The 17815-nt window shown below is 44.8% G+C and overlaps 1 protein-coding gene across 13 annotated transcripts in view; it reads left to right on the top strand.

Annotated features, from left to right (window-relative positions):
• The window catches only part of PALM2AKAP2 (PALM2 and AKAP2 fusion), a 499465-nt gene extending 487212 nt beyond the window's left edge, over window positions 1-12253 (top strand). For 8 of the 13 annotated variants that reach the window (XM_067040975.1, XM_067040972.1, XM_059072222.2 and 5 more), the window contains 2 exons: window positions 3160-3198; window positions 8270-12253. In XM_067040975.1, the coding sequence (XP_066897076.1) occupies window positions 3160-3198; window positions 8270-8368 (138 nt within the window). In that variant the 3' untranslated portion in view covers window positions 8369-12253. The remainder of the gene's footprint in view (window positions 1-3159; window positions 3199-8269) is intronic. The other 5 variants (XM_059072223.2, XM_067040973.1, XM_067040971.1 and 2 more) reach the window with 1 other exon arrangement.
• The last annotated feature ends 5562 nt before the right edge of the window (window positions 12254-17815 follow it).

Genomic DNA, 17815 nt, shown 5'->3' with positions numbered 1-17815 from the left:
TTCTGTTGTGTCATCATCAATCACTGGAGAGTATGTTGAAGTTTACCTTTAGGAATAAACAAGCCTTCATCTCTTTCCCTAGTTGATCTGTGGCCCCTTCTTTAATGGTCTCTCATACCAGAAGGATAACAGAGGGAGCAGGTGGACGGCTTGAAGCTTGAGTTGTGTAACTGGCTTCCCTGCTCCAGAAGCCGGTAGTTCTGTTCTCATGGCTTCTTCATCCACATGCACTATCCTCAGGGCAAGTTGTGGCTTCTTAGATCCTCTACCCTCTATGAGCCTCCATTGGCTCACCTGGGTCCAGTGTCACCCGGCACTTCCACCTGCCAATATTCCTTCCCAAAAGTCAGTTGGCAGCATTTATGAGTCCCTCACGCGTGATCAGGACCCAGCCACGTGTTCACGCATAGGAAGCAGCAAGCTCTTTCTGAACTGAATGAGAAGCATTCTTATTTGCTGTACTTCCCAAGGAGAAGGTAGACTTAAAAACAACGTGGGGTAATTGGAATGTATGCATAGTGATGGCGCTGGGTGCAGTGATGTCAGTGAACGTGAAGGAGAGAAAGAAAAAGAAGACAGGGCAAGGCAAATGAAGCTGTGCCCGCAGTTTCCATGAGTAGCTCTCACCAACCTATCTGGGGAAAAAAAAAACCTCATCCTCACCATCAGAACAGGGACAGCATTCCTCCGCCCCAGAGCCGCGATGGTGTCTGGAGTCCTGTCCCCAGTTCAGGGCCCTTCCACGTTCCCACTTGATAAAATATCGCCTGCAGGACAGGAGTGAGGTCTCTGGCTCACGGGATCCCTGCCAGGGGGTGGGGTGGGGACAGCCGTGCAGTATTTAGTGGTCTTTTTCATGTTCTTAGCTGGCCTCTCTCCTGCTGGAAGCCAAGTGAGGGCTCAGAGAATGATGGAAGATGGAACATTAAATCATGAATCTCTCTCTGGGACTATCTGCCCAGGAGTCACTGTAGTAGTCATATGAAGTCACCCGTGGATGTTTTGCTTCCTTTTGCAGTTGGTGACAAAGTCAATGACAAGGAACCAGAAAAAGCCCTTTTTCCTGAAAAGGTTACCTCCAAACGGCCATCCATGTTCCCAGCTCAGGCCTTGAGTAGCCACAGCCTTCATCCGCCGGGGCTGGCTTCCTTGTTCTGCATATGGCGTGGTCACTGATGAGTGTCTCCATGCTCAAGGCTGAGCCAGCCTCCACCTCTTAAGGGACCCCTTGGCTAACCTGGGGGTGGGAGGATGGCTAACCTCCACCCACACGCCTTACCCTGGGCTGTTTCCCAGCCTATACAGGGCCTTTGTGAGAATTAGCAAAAGGCACCCTTTTTCAAAACTGTGTGTGGATGCAGTCCTGCACCAGCTACATGGCTGGGGAGGGGAGTCGGGGGTCTGAGCTTCAACCCCATCTGTCCCCCCAGCCTGGTGTTTTCGTGCAACACACACACTGCCCACCCAGATGCAACCGTCCTGCCCCTAGTGTAGGTTTCTTTTATTTGGAAATGTTATCTTAAGTGGAAATGTCCCCTTATCTGGGCCTGATGCCATCTCTGGTCAGTCATGCAACTCATAATGGCCTGATGAATCATAGTTTCCCGTAGGGTTTCTTGGTACCTTGCAAAGGAAGGATACTGAGGCAACACTGTTTTTCTGGCCAGTTTTTCCCCCCAACCTGACCTGAGCCTCAGAAGACAATGAGTTCTTGAGTCATTGGTACTCTTGAACTTGTTTGGTAGATTTGCTTTCCCTTTCTCGTTTGAGGGGGTGCTGGGCTGAGTCCAGATTACAGCCTCCTGGACACTGAGCCCCATCCTTCCTCCTAGCACAGAATCTAGGTGGGTTTTTCCTGTGTTCTCTTTCCTTCTCTTTTGGCCCCAGAATAGTTACTGGGAGGGCTTTCAGCCTTCCCTGCCTGTCTTGGAATAAAAAAGGGCCTCTTTGATTCCTGGGTTAAGTCCAAGCTGGGGGCTGGCAGTCACTGCTTTTCCAAGAATTCCTGGCACACACTTCCTTCTAGACCAGGACACCCTTTGGGAGTTGTAGCCAAACTCTCACTGGGTGGGTGGAGGAAGCCCGTCTGGCTCCAGTGCCCGCCCCCGCCGGCTGTATGGGAGGCTCAGCCAACATCAGTGCTGCTTCGTGCCCCCAGCTCTCTCAGGTTCTCACACATGCCCTGGGAACGTGCGAAGGAGAGGAGCACTCCACGTTTATCAGCCCCGGGTCATCAGCCTGCTCATTACAGAGCTGTGATTTTTAAGTGCAATACCTAAGAAGCAGTCAGTGATCACAGACCTATGATCCCCCTATCCAGTCTGTGGTCACCATGCCAGAAACCAATCAGTGCCTCTAAAATCGTGCAGTGTGAATGCAAGGTCATGACCACTATTCTGGAGGAGGCTGTCCAAAGTCCGTCCTTCTAACTCATTACCCACAGCCGGGACATTTTTTCTCTGAGCTTTTCTTGTAGTGACGTTTAGTTTCCTTTATAGGAACTAAAGGATCATTTTAGTTCCCACTTAATCGCTCTACTTTCAGGAACTTATTCAGGACCCGCAAGGTAGTGATGGGGGAGGCTGCTTGGTCTCCCTTGGCAGTGCCATCCTTAGATCAGCTTCAGAGAACCTGCCTCTGCAAACCTCGCATTCAGACCACCCCCTGTCTGTGGTTAGGGTCTTCTTTTCATGGGACAGCAGACTACAAGACTACTTTGGGATTCAGAGACGCCTACAGGTAGGGGAAGGGCCATTTGTCCACAGATGGCGATAGATTCTAACAAATCCAAAATGACCCTTAGGGAACCTGCTCGTGGGCAGCTGGTTGCATACATGGGGGGGTGGGGGGTGGGAAGAATCTTGTTAATTCAAAGCACAGAAGACGAAAGCAACAAATCTTGAATTAACAAAGTATGGCTTCTCTGATATTTTTATGGAGGAATAATAGGGTATCTACTTGCTGCAAAAGATACAGACTTTTAAATAAACGAATATCAGACGAAGCAAGTCTCGGTGTGGGTGTGTCCTGGTCTCCTGACGTTACTTCCCCTCTTGTGTCCCCTCCCCCCTCACCGGAGTGTTGCCAGTTCCCAGCTGGGGGCTGTTTTGTGAGTGTGTCTCTGCCATGTACTAACCCTGGTTTTTCCCTCTCTGCCAGTACACCTCTAAGTTACTGTCTTGCAAGGTGACTTCCGAGGTACTTTTCCACTTGTTTGTCTTGGTCTTCTTGCATGCCTGACCCAGGTGCATGCTCTCGTGGTTTGCCCCGTCCCCTTATGGGTTTTTCTCCCTGCCTTTTCTGAATGGGGTGATTGCCTTGAAATGTTAGCGTCCATGCAACGGTGTTACACGCGGCTGTGCTTTGCTGTGCTGTGCTCTGGGTTGGAGAAGATTCTGTCCTGCTCATGGATCTGGAAGATGTTTGGACTAGAGGGTACGACCACTGGGCTATTTGGATTTTTGTTTGTTTGTTTCTCCAGGCGCCGAAAGAAAATCTACTCTGGTCTGGTTAGAAAACCATGCAGCTCAAGAGGACTGGGCTGTCAGTTGGGGACTTTAGGATAACTTATTCCTACTGTGAACCAACGCAGTTCCCCCCACCGCCCTCCATCTTTAAACCTGTATTTTTGGTTTGGAAGCTTCTTTAAGCAATGAATTTCCCCCAAGCCTCCTCCTTTCCCCTACAACTTCCCTTTACACAGATTTCACAAACCTGTGCTATGAAAAAGCACAATATTTTTTATTTTTTCCACCTATATATTGACTTATTTATATGCTGTGAGAAAGCATACTGGCTTTTATATTTTTTATTTCTAGAGCACTGTATTATTTTTATTTTAAAAGAATTATTGTAAATATACAGAATTGTAGAGGATCATTCATTCGTTCACCTGGTTGACAATTTATCGAGATCTTATTACACACCAGGCGCTTTCTGGGTTCTGAGAAGACAGCAGTCACCTGAACAATGTCCCTGGTGCCATGGAGCTGGCATGCCAATGTGTCAAGGATATGGCAGAGTAAAATAATAAAGCCCCCTAGCCAGCTTTGTGCATTCTTATCATTTCATAATATTTGCTTAATATTTTAAAAAGAAATTAATATTGCAAATACCATTCAAGCCCTCTTGTTACTTCTCCCAGCTCCTGTTTCTTTCCCTCTTGAGAGGGAATTTTTCTGGAGTTTGGTGTTGATTGTTTCCTTGCATGTTTGTATCCTTATACTACGTATGTCTATGTACATAAGTTATATCTAATGGTTTTGCATGTTTTAGAGCTTTCTATAAATATATCATATTGTAGTATCCTGTACTCTTTATTCTGTCTGCATCATTTTTAGATGTGTCCATGTTGATACTTACGGCTCTAGTTCACTCATTATAATTGCCGTATATAGTATTCCATTGAACGAATACGTATCTATTTATTCATTCTTCGAGTGATGGAAATGTAGGTTATATCTTTTCTTTGCCGTTACAAACAATGAGTCAATGAATGTTATTTTACACAGCTCTTTGTGTGACCTATGGAAGAAAGTCTTTAAATATATCTAGGGGTAAAAGTACTGGTTATAGGGCTGACACATCCTCACATTCACTACCTGTTGCAAACTACTCTTCAAACTGGCTGTGCTAACCTATAGAACAATGTATATGTTACATCTCCATATTCAGCAAAATAATTATGGTTAACTATAGACGTGAGCTGATGATTATCAGTAGTTGTGTTTTCACAAAGTGTAAAATGAATATTGAAAATATCATGACGTGGACCTTCCTCAGTGTCTAATTGTGGTTCTCAGTGAGGAAATGCTGGCTTAAGAATTAGACCCTAAACCCACATCCCCTTGGAGTCAATGTAAGATTGATGCAAATCTGGTCACATCCATCCAAGGAAGATAAGACTGGGCCCTGTCTGCCTTCAGTGGAAGATGTGAGGGGTAAAATAGTAATATAAATGTTATTTAACATATCTGTCTTTTGTTTTATGTCCCAGAATAAAATTATCTAGGTTGATTGCTGCTAAAACGGAAGTGATTCACTTGAATTCCCTAAGCACTGGAGAGAAAAATTAATACTAGAGGATTGTTCAAAGAGAATTGAATTAATTTGTGAAAACGATAAAACCTTAAATCAGGTCTTTCTATTTTTTTTTTTTTTTTTAAATTTTTTTCGGTACGCGGGCCTCTCACTGTTGTGGCCTCTCCCGTTGCGGAGCACAGGCTCCGGACGCGCAGGCGCAGCGGCCATGGCTCACGGGCCCAGCCGCTCCGCGGCATGTGGGATCTTCCCGGACCGGGGCACGAACCCGTGTCCCCTACATCGGCAGGCGGATTCTCAACTACTGCGCCACCAGGGAAGCCCTATTATTTTTTTTTTTTAATGTTTTTCTCTCTCCATTCCTATGGAGAGTGTTTATTGCCTTTTCTGATGCTTCTTCCTCCGTACTCCCCCCAGCCACCGAGCAGCCCTGGAACATGCTGGCCCAGAGCATCGACTCTGCACCCAGGGTTCTGGGTTCAAATGTTAGCTCTTCCTCCCACTAACTGATGTTAGTCAGATTATTTAAACCTCTCTGTGCTTCACCTTCTTCATATGTGAAATTCATAGTATGAATCCCATAGAACAGTAGCGAGGATTAAAACCGTAGCTGGTTCGTGATACCTGTGATGTAAGTGTTTACTATTTCCAGAGCCCCAGAGGCAAGTGCTTTTTTTAACCCAGAAAAGAAAGGAATGCACTTTAGGAAATAAAGTTAATATGTAGAAATCTAGAACAAAAGTTCTAGATTTGCTAGAGCTTTATTCACACACACACACACACACACTCACTCACTCACTGACACACACAGTACCCTGAATTAATTGTGGAATAAATGCTCATTCACATACCTTCCCCAAGGGCTTGGCTTTTTGAATCTTCAAAAGGTCAGTTGGAGGAGGGAAGAGACTGTTCTATCCTGAACATGAAGCACTGTGCCCGACACTTGGTAGGAACCCAATAAATAGCTATAAGATGGATGGATAGATGGATTGAAATGGGTTCCCAAAGAACAGAGTAAATTAAATTTTTTCAAGATGATTGAGAATTAAAATGGGGCCCAAATTACAAGACAAGGGACATCTGAAATTGATGGGGACTATTTTTTTCAGAACCTTAGATTTATTTTTAGCTCCTATGTAAACCTTTCAGTTTGTATGTACAGTCTGCAAGGCAAACATATGACTGTTTTACACAATGTAGAGCTCCTTGTCAAAACGTCTTATGTTTGAATGCCACTTGATTGCTTATAAAGCCCTTTCACATGATGAGAGAAATATGTAGTTATTGTTTAAGAATTTTCTATGCCCTGGAAACTTTGGTAAATTCTTTGCCTCATTTATTCCTCAAACCACCTCGGTACTATAGTTTTTATTATTCCCCTTTTACATATAAGGAAACTGAGGCACAGGGTAATAAACTTTCCCAAGGTCACGAGGTTACTAGGATTTAAACTTAGACCTGCCTGGACTTCAGAGGCTGCGTTGCTTCCTGAGAGAGCCTGTGAAATATAGGGCAAGTGTTTTGTCCATTTTACAGATAGAGGAAGTTGAGACCCAAGATGCCATGAACGACAGCACATGTTCCAGGCACAGAGCTGGAAACAAAGCTCAGGACTTGCAATTCCAGTTCCTCACTGCCTTCCAGTACCATGTTACCAGGCCTTGACCAGAAGATTCCACTGTTTAACTCTACCGGCCTTGGAAACATGCTTTCCTCCTACTGATTTCTTATTCTTAGATGTTGACTAGGTGACCATGATATATTTACACACCAACACTTTAGGGCATGGCTTACGTGCTTCCCGGTGAACGTTCCTTCAGGAGACATGACTGAGTTGTGTCCTACACATCCGGTCAAAGCCGTCCCTGCTAGGAGGACTGGGGAAGCCTTCCTGGAGGAAAGACACTGCAGCTTTGGGAAGTCCGTGCATTTGTCAGAGGTGCAGAGAAGCAAGTTGAGATGCCCCGCTCCCTGCCCAGACCTTTAATCTGACCAGAATTTGCTTATGTCTGGGCTCCCATCACTGCCGGTAAGCCTGGCTCTCCTTCTTCTCTGGAGTTGCCAGCATCTCTGTCCCTTGCCAGAAAGATTGTTCTCAGAATAAGCAAAGACTTCATCGCCTATTGGTTGGATAACCAACTAGTGTTGGCTCTGCTAGACTTTAAATTCAGAAACTGCACATCCTAAGCTAATGCCACAGTCATTTAACTGGTTGGCATGCAGGGGCTTGCTTTCGGCGCAGTATCATGAAATTGAGCCATTTCTCCTGCGTTGGCAACCTAAATGTCATTCATCTGGATGTCATCTGGACCAAACTCAAGCTGGAGAAGACTCGCGAAGGATCCCCCCTGGGGTCCACAAACTCTTCTGGGGAGCCGGAGGGAGGGTGGCCTCACCCCGATGGTGGTGAGCCTGTTTGTCCTAGATGTTGTCACCTTTCTCTTCCTTTACTAGCACCTGTGGCCCTGAAGTTACATCAAAAAGCTCAGATTCTCATTGGCCTGAGAAGCTCTTTTTCTTTTCATTTAATTCCTCTTTCAAGCGTAATTATACCAAAGTAGATTTTTGTGGTATAAATATGATCACAGCTTATGGAGGTCCACAAAGCTTGGTGGAATGAATTCACACTGGTTCAGTTGTTTGGAATTACTTTCCCGTCTGCTTGTTTATGAAGAGACCAAGACTGTCCGTAGCTGTGCTGTCCAGTATGGTTGTCACTATTTCCATGAGGTTATTGAAATTAAAATGAATTAAAATCAGATATTTAGTTTCTCAGCCACACTAGCCATATTTCAAATGCTCAATAGCCATGTGTAGCTCGTGGCTGCCATATTGGATAGTGCAGATACAGATCACTGCCATCAGACTGTGCTGATCTATAGCATGTAGCGATCCACTTCGTTGTCTAAAAACTTGATGCAGAGTCAGGTCTAGGTCAACGAAACTTGCAGAACATTTCAGGAAAATTAAATCTCTCTATACTGAAAACGATGGGTCGAATAGCAAGTGAACTTTGGCTCTGAGGTGGATGCTACCCAGAACCTCCCACCCCTCCACCTTTACTTTCACATCTCTCCTACCTCCCAGCCGTACCAGACGCTTTACCACTTTCCCCCTCATTAGATGCTGTTGAGAGAGGGAAAGGAGGAAGGAAACAAGAGAAGCTGGTTTGTGTTCATAATGAACAGTCATGAACTCTGCGTAATTTTTTCCCCTCTCTCTTCAGGTCCTTGAGGCCACACGGGTTAATCGAAGAAAGAGCGCATTGGCCTTGCGCTGGGAGGCGGGGATCTATGCCAACCAAGAGGAAGAGGACAATGAATAATCAACATCCTTCCACCCAGGAAGCTTCTTTGGTGCTTGGGTTCCCAAGAAACCAAGAAATCAACACATCAAAGCATTTTAATAGAATATTTATTAAAGTGCAAACAAACTCGGCAGTCCTTATGCAGACCAGAAAAAGTTGCAATGTACAGTGATGAAAAATCAAGTGAAAAAAGAAGTCCATCCATCATACACGAACTCCCGGGAGTCAAAAGAGAAAGGATTGGGTTTTTTTTTTTGTAACTCAAAGAATCCCTGGGTTTGGACCACAGTTGATCCAAAAGGACAAAGAAGTTACAAGCAAATTGACATGGTTGCTAGAGGCAGAACCAAGACTAGCCTCTCTGGGTGATGAGGAAAATAATGGTAATGTGGCCATTTGGAGAAGCCACAGAGCTGGTGCCATCCACCCAGCAGAGGATATTTCCCTGTGCCTGCACCGGTTTCCACCCATCATAGCATCAGAGGTGTTGGACTAACCCCATTTACTCCAGAAGCTATAAAATAACGCTTCTCTCTCTATTTGCCCAGAAGAGGCAACTATGGTTCCATGTCTCTTCCGTTTAAATTGTTTTGAATTGGGAGCAATTAAGGATCGCAATCCATATTTTGAAGACAAGATTTCTTCATGTTGCAAACACAACCTGTTCTGCATTAGGAGGTTGAGGAAGGGGGGAGAAAGCCAAACCAAATGGATTATTTTAGCTTTAGGATCTTGTCTGCTTATGATATTGACTGAGCTGCAGTTTATGAGAACACATTTTCACAATTCTGTTTCTTTATATGAAAACTATATTTAGTGGGCAACAACTATTTTTATGATGGGATGGGGGAATATATCCATGTATAAAACCTATACACATTGAACAGCTTGGTTCAAGAGGGGAGGGGTATTTTTAGAGTGGTAATAATTGAAAAAAGGGCAAACTCTGCCTTAGAGAGGTAGATGATGAGAAATAAAGAGGTGTTTATAACTATATTTTATATGTAAAGTGGACCTTCAGGGGAGTAGGAAGAAGGATATTTTGGATCAGTCAGAAGGAAACAGTAAAGAAAGCTCATGAAAGGTAGACAGAGAAGGGAGGGAGCAAGAGTGGGAAAATAAGGAAGTTAGAGATATTATTTTTTTCTGAGCAGCCAATATTTTTCAGGATGATACAGAGAAAAATATAGAATAGAAACTTAAGTGCAGGCTTGGGTTCAGCTACAAATCCTAAAGGTGGTGTGCGTGCGTGTGTGTGTGTGTGTGTACACATGCCTTTGTGTATGTGTGCAAAGCGCATGTGTGCTCGTGAGTGAGGGTGTACGTGTGTGAGGATTAAAATTCCAGAACGATCATGGGACAAGGTTGTTCACTTATTTCCTCCAAAGCTGTTTGCCAGCGTCAGGAGTGAGTGAGAATTTCTTTTTTATGAAAAGGATATAGAGGCTCCGAGCTGATGCAGTATTTGTAATATTAAATTGACCTAACATGGTATTTGCATGAGTCACAATGGTAAAGTTTTGAGCAGTTTTGTAATTTGACGTTTAGGAAAGTATCATATTTATTCTCATGCTTTGTATTCATGCTTAGTATACGCTAAAGGATGCCAGCTTTACTCTCTCTGTCATTTAAAGCAATATGATAAGGGTATTCAATCATTGAATGCCCTCAATTTCTGGATGAGAAATTTTTCAGTTCTGGCCATGAGAAAAAAAAACTGACCAGCCTTCTTTTTTTCCGTCCCCTTTGTTTTAAAACTGTGGTTTTTAAAAAAGCAATAAGTAAGTCAGACCTCACTAAAATTCATTTCTGTTTTTATGTCTTTATGTCATAAATGCTAATGTGTTGTTCTGACAAGTAGCAGTTCCACCAAATTTGTATGTAGATGTCATGCACATTATCTTTGCTTCTTTTATTAGACTAGTGTCAACGTTAGGCGAAAGTTTATTCATAAACAAGTGGTGGACACAAGGTAAAAAATGGAAACTCTCTGATAACTTACAAGGATCCTTTGAAACTGCCAAGGGAACCTGCAGTTTGAAGCCAAATTCTACAGATGGATAATTGGCGCCATCTTTATACGGTTCATGCTCCTGAACATTGTGAAGGAATAGTCAACAAAATGTGTTAAGACGCTGGGGATGTGAAACAAATAAGATCCCTGCCTCCAGGAATTTATTTTCAGGTGGGAGAGGCTGACATGGAGACAGACATTCCCAGGAAAATGAGATGAGGAGTCCTGACAGGTGAAATGGGGGCACCCAGGAAGGAAGGATGCTTCGCCTGAGGATTTCCAGCGTTCCCAAGACAGGCATGGGAATGAAAACAGATGGGACAGCAGCATCGTGTGGCCCAGGGTTGCAGGAGCTGCTAGGATGCCTGGAGAACAGAATGCTTCTGTGGGTTGCACAAAAAGTGAAACATGCTTCATGATTTCTGGACTAACTCTGGATCTGGTAGTGACCATAGACTTGATACAGATGAACTCCCCATCTTTTGCAAGAGGAAACAGTCCTCGGGACGTCCCTGAAGTTTTTGGTTCTGTTTTGAAGGAAACGGTGTACCCACCTTAAAACTACATTTGAGAAGAGAATGGGCAGCCGAAAAGAAAGCTTACGAGGCCACACAATTCCTGGAATCGCTTTTGAGGCAGATGAGTTGGTCTTTGACTGCAGTTGATTGACCCAGACACACTTATTATGTAGAGTTATAGGGCCGGGATCCTTTGGTTCGCACTTTGGTTAGGCAACAAATGCAGCGTTTCCGTGACTCTCTCACAGTCACAAAACCGTTTAACTGTGGCCCCTACATCTCCATCATTCGCTTTTTCCCTTCTGCTGCCTTCTGATGACTGCTGTCCATTTCCTTGTTCCACTCACGTATCATCCTGTTAAAATGTAAATTAATGAATTTAATTAATGAGTTTAATTTACATTTCAATGAATTTAGCAGAGCCAGATTTTCTCTGTGCTCTTGAGTTTTTTACTCATTTAAGAAACATTGGGCCACGGCTTTGTACATAGCACTGTGCTAGGCTCTGGGATCCCAAATGAACCCCTTTAACTTTGTGAAGATGCAGCAGACCCCTGGCAGAAAGTCATCCGTGCCTAATCCATCGAGAAGAAGAGGCTTGTCCAGAAATTGGCCTCTGATGCTCATCCCTGCCCCCAAATAGCGCACAAGCTTGTTGAGCTCAGCTAGAACAGATGTTTAGATTCTGTAGATGTTAAAAGCTTTCCTGAAAGTATTCCATTCCGCAGTGTTGATAGATGTTCACTTTCCTCTGGAACTGATTACTGACATTCCTTGGCTTTCTCATCCAGAAATTATGGAAACAGGGTCTGTCAGTGGCAGGAGGCTGGGCTGTGTCCTACGTGAATGACACATGCAATTTCCTTGCCTCTTTACACCCATGCATGCTACCCACCCTACACAGTGACATATAAGCAGTATAGATCAGTGTCCGCATATATACACAACACACACACAAGGCATAACGAGGAACACTGAGACAGTGTTGACTCTTGTCTCAGAAGACAATTAAACATTTTTTCCAACTAAAGAGTGGATGTAATTAAACTATGTATTGAAAAAAAAAATAGCCTAAGTGTTTAGAGATGGTGACTATATCCAGTTGTAGTAACAGAACCAATTTCCTGAATTTTAAGCATTCAGTGAGTGAGCTGCCAATTTTGATTTCGTGTTGCTCTTTACCCAAAGGCCTTTTTTTTTTTTTTTCTTTTTTGGAGGAGGGGGCAAAAAGCAGCAATACTGTGTTTGAAAATGATACTCTGTATCTGGCTCTCCTGTGTATGTTAACCACTTCAATGTTATTATCCTGCTTCAGTTTTATAGTGATTGTGAGGCATTCGATGCAAGTATACAGTTATTTTCTCATTAAAATCCAGTGTGTGTTGTGCTTTTATAAATGAGGGCCACTTGTTTGACTGTTGGGGGAGGTTGGAGGACCGAGCAGCCCAAGGGGGGCACGCCAGCGCTCTCTCCTGTAATTCCATGGGGCGAAGTCTGCTTCTTGCATATTTGGAACCAAGAAAGCAGGACTAGCTGGCAGGGCAGACCTTTCACAGGCTGTTCCCAGTGCCTCCTTTGGCCATGTGGTCTCCAGCTGCCATGGCTAGACCTGGAAACTCCGACAGGACCCACAGAAATGATACACATGCCTCTTGAGGTGGGTAGACTCCAAGGTCAAAGGGATGGTGGGGCAAACGGTAGGACAAACAGTAAAGCCCAAACTTTGCACGTGGCTCTTAGGCTCTAATTTTCATTATTCATTCCATTCCCAGCACCTGTATTTGGCTCTCCTCTGAGGAATAGAGAATTTCGGACTTCACAGAGCATCTGAGACCACAGGTGAATCAGGAAGCTTCCTCCCCGACTTTCTCCTACCCTCCCTCCACTTCCATCTCTCTTCCTTAGGGTCTCCTTTCCAGCTGCCTCTTGCTCCATCTCTCCCCACTTCCAGGACTTCTTCCAATCTTCCCTCACCCCACACCTCCCAGGCTTTCCACCCGTATTCTCCTGTTCTTCCACGTGGCATCATCTTGCAACCTCTCTCTGGTGAGAGTTCTGAATTTTGATGGGAAGGGGTTAGGTGGGGTGACAGGCCCCTTTGAAAACTGGATCAAACTCTAACAATAACGCATGACATTTATGAAGCACTGAGAATGTGCCAGGCACTTGCCGTGATTTCCACAAATGTAATCTATTTCTTACGACTCCGTGGGGTGTACTCTTCTGGTTTTTTTTTGGGGGGGGGGTGAGATATTTTTGGCTGCACCACGTGGCTTGCAGGATCTCAGTCCAGCAACCAGGGATCGAACCCGGGCCCCTGGCAGTGAGAGCGCTGAGTCCTAACCACTGGACTGCCGGGGAATTCCCTGGGGTGTATATTTTGATTTCCATTTGACATGTCAGGGAACGGTTGCCACGGAGCTGGTAAACAGTAGCGCTTGAATTTGAACCTGGGCACTCTGATTCAAGTGTGCTCTTACCCACTCTTCCTGTACAGATGCACATCGGCAACTTCACATACAAGGTCCAGTAGATCTGATGATGTGTGTGGGTCTGGGTGACCTCCTCCCACTATGCGTTCCAAGAGGAGGGGCTCTCATGGACCGAGGCCGAGGTCGTGATAGGGGCTCAAATCTTGGGGGAGAGCTGGGTTTTGGTGGCAGCAGCAAAGAAGTTTCTTTATTTGAGTGAACTCCCTCTGGGCTCTTTCCTTTGGGATCAGCTCTCCCAGGAGATGGTGGGAGAAGATGACCGAGGCATCCCTGTTGCCGAAAAGGAACCAGAAGCGACTGCAAATGGGGTGATGAAAACGTGCTAAAATTGAATTATGATGACAGTTGCACAACTTCACATTTACTGAAAATCACTGAATTGTACACTTGGAAATGAGTACATTTTATGGTATGTAAATCGTACCACAGTGAAAGCTGTAGTGAAACACAAAGGGATGAGGGAATCAAGGAACCAGAAGCAGAGTCCAGGGAAAGGAATCAAGGAGGCCACACAGCCTCAGGTTGAAAGGAATGAGAGGAGTCATTCAGGCCAATATTTGGCCACCAGCTAATCAGGAAGAAAGCTTGCTGTCCTAGGGGGGCGCTTAGGGGTGCCCCCCAGGAACCAGAAGCAGTAGAGCTGTGATTGGCTGTGGATTCGGCGTCCTGGTCCTCTTTCCATCAGTCACTGCTAACACCTGGGGGGCATCAGGCAGCGCTAGGTGAGTCAAGATACAAAGGACTGAGATTTGGTGGGCACTCAGGCTTTGTAAATGCAAGAGATTGGGATGCAGAGTCTGATATAGTCAGAGGAGAAAGAATTTAGGGGAGATTCTTACTGAGGAGGCTCTCCCCGGAAACCCACCAATGTGAGGCCTTAACTGACAGGTATGCAGGCCTTTTGCTCTTCGATGTCAAGTATCAGTGGGGCGCCGGAGGGGGCCTGTGGCCACTACCCCTTAATTCAACTCCCCTGGGGTTTTTTTCTTTCTTTTTTTTTTTAATTTAAATTGAAGTATAGTTGATTTACAATGTTGTGTTAGTTTCAGGTATACAGCAAAGTGTTTCAGTTATACATAATTTCTATTTTTTTCCGATTCTTTTCCCTCACAGGTTATTACAAAATATTGAGTAGCGTTCCCTGTGCTATACAGCAGGTCCTAGTTGTTTATTTTCTATATAGTCGTGTGTATATGTTAATCCCAAACTTCTAATTTATCCCTGCCCCCTTTCCCCTTTGGTAACCATAGCCATGTTTTCTATGTCTGTGGGTCTGTTTCTGTTTTGTATATGAGTTCATTTGTATCATTATTTTTTGTAGATTCCACATCAACTCCCCTGGTTTTATTGGTGGCAAAGAGACTAATAATAAGGTTCCTTTGGAGCATTGCTCCTTTTAATCATGGGCGCCTTGGGTCACAAAAGGGTGGTGACTCTAGCCTTCCCTGCAGGCAACCCACACAAAATTCAGAATTGGGCTGCTAGGGGGACAGAAAACAAATGGGGAATTAAAGGGAAGAATTCAAAAGGTTTGAAATGTACAAGATGACATTAAGGCAAAGAATAGGGCCTCAGGAAATACCTAGAGGTACCACGCCAGCAATTTCTAAGTGTTACCCAAGCGATCAGATGCCTTCTCTGAGAGAACATTTGCCTGATAAAGACTTTTTAAAAAATTCCACCAAGAAGATACAGTAATCTCACCGTCAGTTCATCTTGACGGTAGACTTAACCCAGATGACTTGCTCCAAGTCCACAGGTGGTGGGCTTGCAACACCTGGAGTGGATCTGTTGGTCCCCTAGAGACGTACAACCACAAATCTTTCTTCCCCTTCTTTGGTTTTTCTCTGCCCTCTCATTTAGACAACCTGGGCCTCAGCCTCTGCCGTGGTCTTCAGCTAGTAACAGTGATTTGCCTCTGAGGAGAGCTGTTGTCAAGCTTTTGAGGACCCCTGCAGCACTTGGGGGGCTTGTGAAACACAGAATTGGACCCATACCCAGAGTTTCTGATTCAGAAGGGCTGGGGTGCAGCCCAAGAATTTTTCTAACTAGTTTCCTGGAGATGCTGCTTCTGGTCTAAAGGACCTTGCTTTGAGAATCACTGGTCTGGAGTGTAAGCAATGAATCGGGTCTGGGCGCGCCACTTATGTTTAAAAACTTGGGGAATTGATGCAGGATTTATAAGCTGCAGATACAGTCACACGTGGCTTTGGGCTGGTTTTGAATATTTCTTGGGGGCAGTGTTCGCCCAGCACAGTAACTCACTACTTTGTGGGTCTTGGTGAAGCAGGACCAGGATTTCACTCAGACTCTTGAGTGAGGACCCTCTGACCAGGGCTGAGCAGATGAAGAAGATAGTATATATGTTCAGACTTTAATTTCAGGGTGAGTTCAAAGGATTCTTTAGAGTATTGGAAGAAGGTCTTATCGTGTAGGCTGATAACAGTGTCAGGACTCGATGGCAAATTTGTTTGAATAACGTGGTTGCATAATTTAAGATGAGATGATGCAAAGCGAGAGGTCATTCTGATTTGGTCTAGAGCAGCGCTTCTCAATTCTGACTCCATCTGCATCACCTGGAGAGCTTTACGTTTTGGATTCAATTGGTCTGGGCTGGAGCCCAGGCATTAATAGAAATTAAGAGCACCCCGGAGGACTCTAATACAGAGCAAGAATTGAGCGTCCACTGTACAGTGGTTCCGAACCCTGGCTGCACTGCCATCAGGATCATCCAGGGTGGGTTTTTTTTTTTTTTAAGATATTGGTGCTTGGACCTCACCCCTAGCTATTCTGGTCATTTTACCTAAAAGGGGGTCAGAACATGCGTTGGTTTTAGAAGCTCCTCAGGTGTTTCTGATGTGTAGCCAGGGTTGAGAATAGGGGGTAGACGAGGGGAGGTGTGTGCTTGCTTCACGACCTGACCCCCTTCAGAAAGCTCTTAGGGGTAACATCAAAGTGAAATGAGTAAAAGTCCTTGTGGGGATGAACTGACCCATCTCATTGGTCCCAGGAGACAGAGCACAGTGTTGGTGACTGAGGGAGGGGGCTTTGCAAAGGGGCTTTGTTTTTACTTCTGTGGAACTCTAGCTCTCTGCCCTAGAGGGAGCCTGTACAGCTCAGGCTGATGGCGTGTCCAGGTGGTAAATCTTTTAGGTTAAGTGATGGACGAAAAGCCACAAGGGGCTGCCAGAGGCGTGCTCTAACCTGTAACAGGTGCACACGGAGTAAGAGCCGGAATGGACAAAAGGCCAAACACGCCACAAAATTATTTCTGGCAGGTGAAGCCATGACCATTTCCCCCATTTGTCCTGATAAGTGTTTGTCAATTTCCGTGGTGTAAATATTCCTATGATGGCTGCTTTCAAGATACCAACAGTTTAACAACCGGTTCTCAGAATTCCTGAATACTTAATAATTGGTGGAGAACAAAACTACCTTGACTAGAAGATGCACAGGACCTAGAAGTGTGGAGCTAGAGCCTAATTAATAAGAGACTTCTTAGCTTGGAATGGCTCTTATGAACCTGTCACAGCAGGTAGCCATCAGAGATACAGGATTCTGACCATCTCTTCTGATGATCGTGATTAGTCCTAGATAGCAAAAAACCCCACAAAAACAAAAAAACCCAATCTAGGTCATGTGCCCACCCCTGTTGCCAGGGTTTATGACAGAGGAAGGGGAAGAAGAGATGCTGGCCAGACCAAATGTGTGATACAGGACAGTTTGTGTTGCAGACAATTTTCCAGCATTTCTGAGCAATTCCTTTTTTTTTTTTTTTTTTTTTTTGTGGTACGCGGGCCTCTCACTGTTGTGGCCTCTCCCGTTCCGGAGCACAGGCTCCGGACGCGCAGGCTCAGCGGCCATGGCTCACGGGCCCAGCCACTCCGCGGCATGTGGGATCTTCCCGGACCGGGGCACGAACCCGTGTCCCCTGTATCGGCAGGCGGATTCTCAACCACTGCGCCACCAGGGAAGCCCGAGCAATTCCATTTTTAGTGTGAGTGTCTCTCTGACAAGCATTCAGCCTTTGGGATCAGGTAGGGCACTCAGGTTTGGGCGCACCACTCTTTCAGTGGAACATTTGATTATTTGCGTTCTCTAGATCAGATTTCTGACTTCTGGAGTTGCTATGAGAATCAAATAAGTTAGGTGTAAAGTGCTTGGTGAATGGTTGGTATAGATGTGCTCAGAGTTTCCTCCCTTTATCTTTTTATTTTATTTATTTTCTTCCAGTGTTATTGAGATATAAATGACATATAGACTAAGTTTAAGGTGTACAACGTAATGATTTGACTTACATACATCGTGAAATGTTTATCACAGTAAGTTTACTGAACATCTATCATCTCCTATAGATACAAGATAAAAGAGAAAAACTATTTTTTCCTTGTGATGAGAACTCAGGAGCTACTCTTAGCTTGTTAATTCCATGTGTCATGTG

This window comes from Kogia breviceps, chromosome 8 (assembly GCF_026419965.1).
Source record: "Kogia breviceps isolate mKogBre1 chromosome 8, mKogBre1 haplotype 1, whole genome shotgun sequence".
Taxonomy (NCBI): domain Eukaryota; kingdom Metazoa; phylum Chordata; class Mammalia; order Artiodactyla; family Physeteridae; genus Kogia; species Kogia breviceps.
The sequence above is the reverse complement of the archived record's forward strand: the minus strand, read 5'-3'. Positions and strand labels throughout refer to the sequence as shown.